This window comes from Saccostrea cucullata, unplaced genomic scaffold (assembly GCF_032062105.1).
Source record: "Saccostrea cucullata isolate Sc308-1 unplaced genomic scaffold, CSIRO_AGI_Scuc_v1 ctg630, whole genome shotgun sequence".
NCBI lineage: Eukaryota > Metazoa > Mollusca > Bivalvia > Ostreida > Ostreidae > Saccostrea > Saccostrea cuccullata.
Window position 1 is genome coordinate 43,205 of NW_026929377.1, and position 12,657 is coordinate 55,861.

At 33.3% G+C, this 12,657-nt stretch overlaps 1 protein-coding gene across 1 annotated transcript; it reads left to right on the forward strand.

Annotated features, from left to right (window-relative positions):
• Window positions 1-3,312: 3,312 nt before the first annotated feature.
• Window positions 3,313-8,777, forward strand: LOC134280679 (uncharacterized). Its single transcript, XM_062763118.1, has 3 exons — window positions 3,313-4,003; window positions 6,438-7,097; window positions 8,662-8,777. The coding sequence occupies exons 1-3, from the start codon at window positions 3,355-3,357 to the stop codon at window positions 8,775-8,777; spliced, it is 1,425 nt and encodes a 474-aa protein (XP_062619102.1). The 5' UTR covers window positions 3,313-3,354.
• Window positions 8,778-12,657: the final 3,880 nt, after the last annotated feature.

Sequence of the window (12,657 nt, forward strand, 5' to 3'; positions counted from 1 at the left end):
CATTTTTGCATCTACATAGATGTATTCTTGTATGTCGAAACTTTTATATTATTTATTTAATATATTATTATTTAATATACACATTTATACATCAGTTTGTATTTTTTTCTTATATTTACGACCCTTTAACGGAGCATACCCTGAAGTGTTTGAATGTTATCAAACTCAAGTACTGTAAAACCACATTTTTTATGGTGTCAAAATTTCGAGGTTTGAGAAAAACTATTGATGTGTGAAGATTTGATTTCGTAGTTTGAGAAGTGTTGAGTAACAGAAAAAAATGCATATTTAATTTTTCATTTTGTGATGGTAATAAATTAGTGGCTCTCCATACATCGAATACAACTAAAATTAAACACCACGAAAATTAGTGATTTCACAGTATTTATCATTTAAAATTATTCCTCATATCTAATGTCCGGTTGAAATTTGTCTAAAATAATTTCTCATATTTAATGTCCGGTTGAAATATGTCCTTATTATATTAATTTTCTATTTAAATTGTTACAAAGAAAAAAGGAATAATACACTTTTTAGCAGTTATGCAATACAAGGTAGCATCATGCGTTAGGTTTGAAGAAAACATCATGTGATGAAAAATACCTTCAAAATGTGTAACCGAAATGTTAAAAGTAAATGTTTGGGTTGGTCCCTCTTCATTTCACAACGAGTACTGCATGTTTCAACATCGTAATCTTGGATAGAAAATATGAGCGCGTCACTGATGCATATCTTGCCATCATAGTTATCAGTATGTGTGCATATGATTTTTGTTAATGACTTTCCCTATATGGATTGTTCATTTCATTATGTAAGTTTTTCTCTTTAATTAAAAAAAATAATTCCATGGCAAGAATAAAACTTCATGCAAGTAATATTCACTTTGTGAATCAAACACTACTATCATGTGTAAAAGGGGGACTCTGTACTACGCAGTTCTAGTTAAATAATTAAAAAAAATATGCAAAGAATTTTTATCAAATTAAAGAAGGTTATTAAAAATAAGATCAAAGACATGTTTCTATCTCAGTTTTTATTTGAAATTAAACAACTTCAGTTAAATAAGTAGAAGTTATGTAATAACTTTTAAAACTCAAATTGAATGAGGACGATCGTCTTTATAATATCAATAACGACAAAATAAAGTTCAAAGAAAAAGTTGAAGCGGCCAGCTAATTCAATTCAATCCAGAACAAGCGGTCGAAGTCGGGGCAAGATATCCCAACACTGGGTTGGGATTTGAAAGGGCACCAGACCAATATTTTTAGGTTCTACGAATCTCGCTGCGATTACAGCGAACACGAACTGTTAATAATAGTGAAATATTGTTGCTTTTTTTTTATATTATTACTCTTAATTTTCTGGGGGTCGTAACATAAAGGTTACTTAAGTCTAAGACCGTGCTTAAGTAGGACTTAAGTACAGTCTAAAACTTAAGACCGTAACTAGAAGCATGCTATGATTTGACAATCTTAGCAAAACTTAGGCGGTCGGAAAAATAGAAGTGTATATTTAACTTTCTTATACATCTATTCAAAACTATTTTATGCTGACTTTCGGTTTTAAAGCATTCCTCTATTCATATTATGCATTAAAGAAAATAATAATTCCTAGATTAAATACTATTATGAGAATTTTTTGCGTCGGGGTGGGGGGTGGGGGATTACTGATCAATGATTTCACTATAACTCTCAAGATATCGTACATGAAAATGCAAAATTTAATTTGGGGGGATACCTCTGAAATTAGTGGGCCATACCTAGATCGGTAAAAACACTTATCCACTAATCATTATAAGTAAATTGAACACATACAGTAATAGTCTAATTCATGGATCTGTATGTTGACTTTGAAAATATGAGATGAAATAGATTTTTAAACATAGAAAAATGTTGGGGAGTAAGGGGATGATGACCAAAAAAACTAATAAAGAGTGTCTGTAAATTAAAATAAATGTAGAATAACAAGCGCATATTTAGAGAGGGTTTCCTAGAGTTCGATCGATTGATTAAGAGACAGAGCTAGGTGTGTGTGTGTGATAGAGAGAGAGAGAGAGGGGGGGGGGTAAATGGAAAAAAAGATGTCCTGAAAGAATTTCCTCTCTTGATGTAATTGTAAATAATTATAACTACTCCAATCTTTGCTTGCTGACATGGACTGAACTTTGCCCCGGGGGGGGGGGGGGGGGGTTGCACTTTTTTAGAGTTTTAATTTCAAATAGACAGACGTTCGGTTATTTTGTCATGTCTACGAGAATAACAAAGCAAGTGAACATTTGTCAAAACAAAAGAACAATCAACGGTAACTGAAAACATTTCAGCTTCGGGGAAAACAATAGTCATACATATACAATGAACCACAAATAACCGTTTTGTGACCGCTCAGTATTTTTTCTTAATCAAATATGCAGTGTATTTTACAGCAAATTAATTTATATCTTTAATACTTAATCTTATCTTACATAACTAAAACGATAGGTAAGGACGTTAACCTTTATAAATATTTAATTAAAATGTAACCGAATCATTTGTAGCAATATATCTGAATTAAATGAAAAAATATAGGGTGATTCGTAAAAAGTATTTTGAACATAAGTCTGACTTAGCTAAGACCTCCCTAAGTTCGCTTTATGTTACGGTTTAAGACATACTTAAGTAGAACTTAGTCAGGTCCTAAGATTGTGCCTAAAACGTACTTATGACCCTACTTAAGTCAAAAACTTAGCAAGCTTTATGTTACGAGCCCCTGGACTATAGCTTGAAATGCTCTTTTAAAGCTATATGAGCTGCATTTTTGCTGTCGGAATTTTTTTGCTATAAAATTGTTCTTTACTATTTCAATTACGGAAAAATATGAATGTTTATGAATTTCTTTTAGCCATATTTGCGATAAAAGAACAATTTTTAAGCTTTGGTTAAAGCGGAATTGCATTATTGTAATCCCGTATATCATTGATATTTCTCGTATAATACTATATATTCGATATTACAGAATTTTACTTTGAATTTACTTAACTTAAGTCTTATTGGTCAAAAAGGGTTAAATTACATATAAATTATTCTTCATAACACATTTCTACACCAAAATTAATTTCTCAAATATGCAGCTCATAATGCTTTTACATTTAAGTTATAATATTAAACCGACAATTTTAGAAAATTCTACTTTTTACCGTATCTGCTACGTTATTACTGATCATGAGTTAGATAACTTTTTTATTTTTTAAAGAAAAGGGAAAATCATTCTGAAAAAAACCCACATGTTTTCATTTTTTAGTGCGTAAGTTATATTACAGAAAGTATCCATAAATTATTGATCCTTCGTTTTACAGTGTTAATTCAAGGAACCAACAACATGGCTTCGCAACCAAACCCTAGCGACCGTTCTAGATTTGCTAAACTTGGAATGGCAGTACACGAAGAATTGACCCAGGCTTGCAGAGATGTTATAGAAATGGATGTTTCTCCTGCAAATCTGCACAAAAAAATGAAAGCATCTTCAATTTATAAAATCTTACGCCCCTATCAAAAATTACGACTTTTACGCGCCAAAACTGAGGGCTATAAAGAATTTGATATTACTTTATTGTATACATTGATAAGAAACATAAGTTCAACGATTCCTCTTCCAACAAAAGGTAAATGGGGTGGTAACACAATGCCGACAGTAGGAGAAATAACGATCGGCGATGACATTGAGAGGATAAGATGGATAAGAAACAACATACTTGGACATATAAGCTCAGCTTCTTATATCTCTCAAAAGGAGTTTTATAACACGTGGTCAACCATGACTGATATTTGCCATAGACTGCAAATATATACAAAGAAAGACTACATGTTTGGAATGAGTAACATTCAAAGACAGGCTCTAGAAGAGGAAATCGAAAATGCTATTATTGAAAAACTTGAGGAGGATTATAGATATAACCTTTCTCTAATGGAAATGTTGTCTTCTGAGGAACAGCATGTGCTAGAATTGCAATCGAAATCCGACAAGAAAGGTGATTATTTCGTATACTGTCATATAAATTATTTACTGTTTTGGGTATGTCGTAGAAATCAATATTAATATAAAACGCATTTTTAATACTTAGATTTCCAAATGTGTTTCCTGAAGATTCTTCGCAAATTAACCAGTATTTTCCCTAACTACCATTTATTAAATACCCTAATTACCATGGTCTACTTTGGCCTAGCAAGAACATCTCTAATGCGACGTCATAATGCTTGACGTAAGATTGATTGATTGATTGTATATAGTTTAACGCCCCTCTTAAGAATTTTTCACTCGTAAGAATGACCACTTGCGGTGGAGAGCTGAATATTTTATCCCAAACTCGGTACTCATAGCTATTAAAATATTGAGCAGGGAGGGATCAATTTCGTGCCAGCACCTAATGCGACACAGGATCACGATTAATACGGACTCATCTGAAGGAATGGTCTTTACATTTCACAAAGGGATTTGAACCGGCGACGTAAGGATCAACTCCTTGCTTCGCGACTCTAGAGCAGACGCTCTAATCAATCAGGCGGCTTGACGTCTGATTTCAAAATAAAGTGCAAAAAATTATTTAAAAAAAAGGAAAAAAAGAAAAAAGTATAAATGGCATAAATGTCTGGCGTGTCATCAAAAACAAATCAAGTTCACGTTAAAAATGTATGCATGTTAAAAATTGCCAAAATCATGAAAAACTCTCTAGGCATGCATGGTTAACACAGCGATAAATCAGATTTCAACGGTGGATTTTGATGGGCTCAAGACCAATATTTTTAGTCTATACGAATCTCGCTAAGATTACACTGAACACGAACTGTTAATAATAGTGATTTATTTTTGCTTTTTCATATTATTATTACCCTTAATTTTCTGGACTATAGCTTGAAATAGAATTTGAAAGCAATATGAGCTGCATTTTGCTGTCGGGATTTTTTGTTGTTGTAAAATTGTAATTTACTATTTCACTTAAGAAAAAATATTAAAGTTTATAACTTCTTTTGGCCATATTTGCGATGTAAGAACTATTTATAAGCTTTGGTCAATCGATGTTACAGAAGTATTTCTTTTGAAACAATTTCATACTTTATTTTAGTCTTATTGATCCCAATGGTTTAAATTACATACAAATTTTTCAAAATACGAATTTAAACATCAAAATAATTTTCTCAAATATACAGCTCAAATTGCTTTAATATTTAAAGGCAGATTTTTTAAGCACCGCCTTCAAAAATACTTGGTCTGGGTTGCCCAGTCAATCAAGTGCATGAAAGTATATAATTGGATGCTGGAACTTGATTGACATTAATTTTTACTTACTTGTCCCTGTGTTTACCCTGTACATCTTGTTTGGCACTCGTGGGGACCTTTAAATTAACTTTTGATCCTTTGATGTTTACCGAACATGGTATAGAGAAACCGTATTACATGTACTATGGAAACTTTTAGCTTGATAATACAGTGTATATAAATTAAATATTATATATCAAATTCCTAAAAATACCTTTAGTATTTGAATTGATTATGATAAAAAATGCATTTAAAAAAAATTAAACTTTGGTAAAATTTTTTGAACACGAACTGTATCAATTTTAAAATGATAAACGGTAAACCTAAATTTGAAATGTTATTGATTAAGTTCATAGTCAACACTGTGTGATTTTGATTTTAAAATATTTAGAAAATTAATGATTCTAATCATATATGAATTACATATTTTCCTTTCTTATTCAGATAAGAATTTATAAGCAATATTTTTTAGCATGTTTCATAGTAATTAAACCTTGTTAACTAGATTTTTAAAAATGAAATGAAGTTAACAGGGCTATCTTTTTGTTTGATAGATGGGATCTATGGATGAATGGGGAAATTAAGTCTAATTTGATTGTTACTGGAGAGTTTTTTTTTTAATTAACATACACTTAGTAACATCTAAAATAATCTTTGTAAATATTCGAATTTATTGTACAATATCATAAAAATTTTTAATGGGTAGGGGTGTTTTCAAACATTTAAAAATAAATCAATATAGATTATTGAGAAACTATTTACTTCTAATTTAAAATTTCTCAAAATCCCTAACACATGTAAAGTTTGATACCTGGGGTATTTCACGGTGTATTAAATAACTTCCTGTGTATAGGAATTATGAGACAGATGAACACAGGTAGACTGCTTACCCCGAAGGCATTCAAACCCAAAATATTTCCCTCACCAAATATACCACCCATAAAAAATTTAATGTTTTAGTTCTGATATTAAACTGGCAATTTTATAAAATTCTTTTTTACGTTATCTGTTAAGTTGTAACTGTAAAACAAATCTTTTTATTTTTAAAAGAGAAATCATTTTTGAAAAATAACCCCACAAGTTTTAATTTTTAGTGCATAAATAAGTTACAGAAAGTATCCATGAATTATTGATCTTTCGTTTTACAGTGTTAATTCAGGGAACCAACAACATGGCTTCTCAACTAAACCCTAGCGACCGTTCTAGATTTGCTAAGCTTGGAATGGCAGTACACGAAGAGTTAACCCAGGCTTGTAGAGATGTTATAGAAATGAATGTTTCTCCTGCACATCTGTACAAAAAAATGAAAGGATCTTCAATTTATGAAATCTTACGCCCCAAACAAAAATTACGACTTTTACGCGCCAAAAATGAGGGCTATAAAGAATTTGATATTACGTTATTGTATACATTGATAAGAAACATAAGTTCAACGATTCCTCTTCCAACAAAAGGTAAATGGGGTGGTAACACAATGCCAACAGTAGGAGAAATAACGATCGGCGATGACATTGAAAGGATAAGATGGATAAGAAACAACATGCTTGGACACATAAGCTCAGCTTCTATCTCTCAAAAGGAGTTTAATAACACGTGGTCAACCATGACTGATATTTGCCAAAGACTGCAATTATATACAAAGAAAGACTACATGTTTGGTGTGGATAACATTGAAAGACAGGCCCTAGAAGAGGAAATCGAAAATGCTGTTATTGAAAAACTTGAGAAGGATTATAAATATAACCTATCTCTTATGGAAATGATGTCTTCTGAGGAACCAGAATTAAAATCAGAATCCGAGAAGAAAGGTAATTATTTTTCATATTGTCATATGAAATATTTACCGCTTTCGATATGTCAAGATGTCATGGAAATTAATATTACAAGTAGGCATAAATCTGACATAACGCATCTTTTAATATTTGCATTTCCAAATATGTTTCCTTTGTATTCCTTGCTAATTAAACAATATTTTCCCTAACTATCATTAATTAATAACACTTATTATCATGATCTACTTTGGCCTAGCAAGAACATCTCTATTGTGACAAAGAATTGTGCAAAAAATAAAAAAAAGAAGAAGTATAAATGGCATGAATGTCGGGCTTGTCAGCAAAAAAATAAATAAATAAAAAAATAATAAAATGAATACTAGATATAAATTTAATCCTTCAAAATTCTTTTTAAAACACGAATTACAACTCTCAGTAAAGTGGGAGCATTTCAAACCCTCCTAACTTTGGTAGATAAATATATAGAAGAAATAGGAGAAAAGTCGATTGGTATTCCATACCACCTTAATACCGAGTATAGGTCTAGAATTTGCATCCCTATGTATTCAAATAATATTTCAACTTTCGCTGGCGAGATATGCAAAAACTTCCTACAGATTTCATTAGTCTAAGTGTCAACAAAAGTTATGTTACATGTTACTTGCATTAATTGTACCTCGAGAGACAGAGTTCTAGAGCGTCCTTTTAATTTTGTTTAAACCATACTCAGTCAGTTTGCTATTAAATACAAGGTGAAAAGAGGTGAAATTCTGCAGAAGATGATGGAAGTGCAAGTTTCTTGTAAGATATTCAAGGTGAAAGATGCTTCCAAGGCATGTAATAGAGGGATGGTTGGGGTCCTACTGTTTCACCTTCAATAGTTTGCTCATGTAAATTATTTTAAGGAAATTACTATTTAAAGGCTTGGTTGCCCCTAATTTTTGTTGCAGTATGATGATCATTTAACGTTTCTTGTGAAAATGAGAGCGCCCCTCCCCCCTTCTAAAAAAAATAGGGGATCAGTTTCCGAATTGCTTTTTTTTTTGCTATTATTGACAGTCATAGGTTTTTCAGGCCTTTAATCTATATTTTTTTCGCTGTGAATAGTTTTTTGTTTCTGACTGTTTCCTCGTCGTCCCCTTGTGATACCTTATGCCTTATGCATGGTTTCTGTGCGAAAATAAAGCATCAATTATTTTTACTTCAAAAATGACAAAGATATGTTAAAAAATGTATAAAGCTCTAGAAAATTTTTTAATCCAAAACATCTGTTACATGAGAAACCACCACAAATACACTATATTACATTTTAAATGTAACTGAAGTGTGACACACATTAATTCATGCTCGGAGATAGACATTGTCTTAGTTTGGGGAGTTATATTTAAATTAAACACACTAAACTGTAGACAGAATATGTTATTTAATAGAGCAAGACTGGATTTTCCAGGTGAAACAGATTATGCCAAATATATTTTAAAGTTTAAGGGCAAATATTTAAAAAGGAAAAAGAGGGTAAATACACTTATTTCTTTACTCGTTATTTTGTTTCATAATTTCCCCTTAAGTCTTTATAAAACATTGCTTTCACTTTTTTCAGGTTTTAAGAAAATGGATCATAATATTGATTGCGAAGAAGATCTCTCAATATATCGACTTGCTAAATTGACAGAGCAATTCAGGAAAAAATTACAAAAAGAGGAACAATATCAGTAATAATAATAAAAAATAAATGTTGGAGCATTTCAAACCCTCCTAACTTTGGTAGATAAATATATAGAAGAAATAGGAGAAAAGTCGATTGGTATTCCATACCACCTTAATACCGAGTATAGGTCTAGAATTTGCAGCCCTATGTATTCAAATAATATTTCAACTTTCGCTGAAGATGGCGAGATATGCAAAAAATTCCTACAGATTTCATTAGTCTAAGTGTCAACAAAAATTATGTTACATGTTACTTGCATTAATTGTACCTCGAGAGACAGAGTTCTAGAGCGTCCTTTTAATTTTGTTTAAACCATACTCAGTCAGTTTGCTATTAAAAACAAGGTGAAAAGAGGTGAAATTCTGCAGAAGATGATGGAAGTGCAAGTTTCTTGTAAGATATTCAAGGTGAAAGATGCTTCCAAGGCATGTAATAGAGGGATGGTTGGGGTCCTACTGTTTCACCTTCAATAGTTTGCTCATGTAAATTATTTTAAGGAAATTACTATTCAAAGGCTTGGTTGCCCCTAATTTTTGTTGCAGTATGATGATCATTTAACGTTTCTTGTGAAAATGAGAGCGCCCCTCCCCCTTCTAAAAACAAGAGGCCCATGGGCCACATCGCTCACCTGAGTAGAAATTGGTTTATTATTGAAAAGTTTAAATCCAAAAGTAGTCCCATGACCAATCATGGCTTTGCTATTCTTGAGAAGATTTTTAAAGAATTTTCTATATATTTCTATGTAAAACTTTTGTTGGCCATTTTGGCCCTGCCCTACCCCCAGGGGTCATGATTTGAACAAACTTGAATGTACACTACCACAGGATGCTTCCATATAAATATGATCAATTATGGCTTTGTTATTCTTGAGAAGAAGATTTTTAAAGAATTTTCCTATATATTTCAATGTAAAATTTTGGTCGGCCATTGTGGCCTCACCCTACCCCCGGGGGTCATTATTTGAACAAACCTGAATCTACACTACCAGAGGATGCTTCCATATAAGTTTCATCCTTCCTGGCACAGTGGTTCTGGAAAAGAAGATTTTAAATAATTTTTCATATGTATTTCTATGTAAAACTTTGGTCGGCCATTTTGGCCCCGCCCTACCCCCCGGGGTCATGATTTGAACAAACTTGAATCTACACTACCTGAGGATCGTTTCATTTAAGTTTCATCTTTCTTGGCACTGTGGTTCTGGAGAAGAAGATTTTTAAAGAATGTTCCTATATATTTCTATGTAAAACTTTGGTCAGCCTTTGTGGCCCCGCCCTTCCCCCGGGGTCATGATTTGAACAAACTTGAATTTACACTGCCTGAGGATACTTCCATATAAGTTTCATCTTTCCTGGCACAGTGGTTCTTGAGAAGAAGATTTTTAAAAAATTTTCCTATATATTTCTATATAAAACTTTGGTCGGCCATTGTGGCCCCGCCCTACCCCCGGGGGTCATGATTTGTACAAACTTGAATATACACTACCTGAGGATGCTTCCATATAAATATGATCAATTATGGCTTTGTTTTTCTTAAGAAAAAGATTTTTAAAGAATTTTTCCTATATATTTCTATCTAAAACTTTGGTCGGCCATTGTGGCCCCGCCCTACCCTCGGGGGTCATGATTTGAACAAACTTGAATCTACACTACCTGAGGATGCTTCCATATAAGTTTCATCTTTCCTGGCACTGTGGTTCTTGAGAAGAAGATTTTTAAAACATGCCACCAAATTTTTATTAATTCCCAATTATCTCCCCTTGAATGAGGGCGTGGCCCTTCATTTGAACAAACTTGACTCCCCTTAACCCAAGGATGCTTTGTGACAAGTTTGGTTGAAATTGGCCCAGCGGTTCTTGAGAAGAAGTCGAAAATGTGAAAAGTTTACAGACAGACGGACAGACGGACGGACGGACAGACGGACTACAGACAAAATATGATCAGAAAAGCTCACTTGAGCCTTCGGCTCAGGTGAGCTAAAAAGATTTTTAAAGATTTTTCTTATATATTCCTATGTAAAACTTGGGTCGGCCATTTTGGCCCCACCCTAGCACCGGGGGTCATGATTTGAACAAACTTGAATCTACACTACCTGAGGATGATTCCACATAAGTTTCATCTTTCCTGGCCTAGTGGTTCTGGAGAAGAAGATTTTTAAACATTTTTCCTATATATTCCTATGTAAAATTTGAGTCGGCCATTTTGGCCCCACCCTAGCCCCGGGGGTCATTATTTGAACAAACTTGAATCTACACTACCTGAAGATGATTCCACATGAGTTTCATCTTTCCTGGCCCAGTGGTTCTGGAGAAGAAGATTTTTAAAGATTTTTCTAATATATCCCTATGTAAAATTTGAGTCGGCCATTTTGGCCCCACCCTTGCCCCGGGGGTCATGATTTGAACAAATTAGAATCTACACTACCTGAGGATGATTCCACATGAGTTTCATCTTTCCTGGCCTAGTGGTTCTGGAGAAGAAGATTTTTAAAGATTTTTCCTATATATTCCTATGTAAAACTTGGGTCGGCCATTTTGGCCCCACCCTTGCCCCGGGGGTCATGATTTGAACAAACTTGAATCTTCACTACCTGAGGATGATTCCACATGAGTTTCATTTTTCCTGGTCCAGTGGTTCTGGAGAAGAAGATTTTTAAAGATATTTCCTATATATTCCTATGTAAAACTTGGGTCGGCCATTTTGGCCCCACCCTTGCCCCGGGGGTCATGATTTGAACAAATTAGAATCTACACTACCTGAGGATGATTCCACATGAGTTTCATCTTTCCTGGCCTAGTGGTTCTGGAGAAGAAGATTTTTAAAGATTTTTCCTATATATTCCTATGTAAAACTTGGGTCGGCCATTTTGGCCCCATCCTTGCCCCGGGGGTCATGATTTGAACAAATTTGAATCTACACTATCTGAGGATGCTTCCACATGAGTTTCATCTTTCCTGGCCCAGCAGTTCTGGAGAAGAAGATTTTTTAAAAATGCCATTAATTTTTAATAAATTCACGATTATCTCCCCTTGGAAAAGGGCGTGGCCCTTCATTTGAACAAACTTGAATCCCCTTTACCCAAGGATACTTTGTGGCAAGTTTGGTTGAAATTGGCCCAGCGGTTCTTGAGAAGAAGTCGTAAATGTGAAAAGTTTACAGACAGACGGACAGACGGACAGACAGACAGACGATCAGACGGACAGACGGACGCCGGACAAAATGTGATCAGAAAAGCTCACTTGGGCCTTCGGCTCAGGTGAGCTAAAAATAGGGGATCAGTTTCCGAATTGCTTTGTTTTTGCTATTTTTGACAGTCATAGGTTTTTCAGGCCTTTAATCTATATTTTTTTCGCTTGTCAATAGTTTTTTGTTTCTGACTGTTTCCTCGTCGTCCCCTTGTGATACCTTATGCCTTATGCATGGTTTCCGTGCGAAAATAAAGCATCAATTATTTTTACTTCAAAAATGACAAAGATATGTGTAAAAAATGTATAAAGCTCTAGAAAAATTTTTAATCCAAAACATCTGTTACATGAGAAACCACCACAAATACACTATATTACATTTTAAATGTAACTGAAGTGTGACACACATTAATTCATGCTCGGAGATAGACATTGTCTTAGTTTGGGGAGTTATATTTAAATTAAACACACTAAACTGTAGACAGAATATGTTATTTAATAGAGCAAGACTGGATTTTCCAGGTGAAACAGATTATGCCAAATATATTTTAAAGTTTAAGGGCAAATATTTAAAAAGGGAAAAAGAGGGTAAATACACTTATTTCTTTACTCGTTATTTTGTTTCATAATTTCCCCTTAAGTCTTTATAAAACATTGCTTTCACTTTTTTCAGGTTTCAAGAAAATGGATCATAATATTGATTGCGA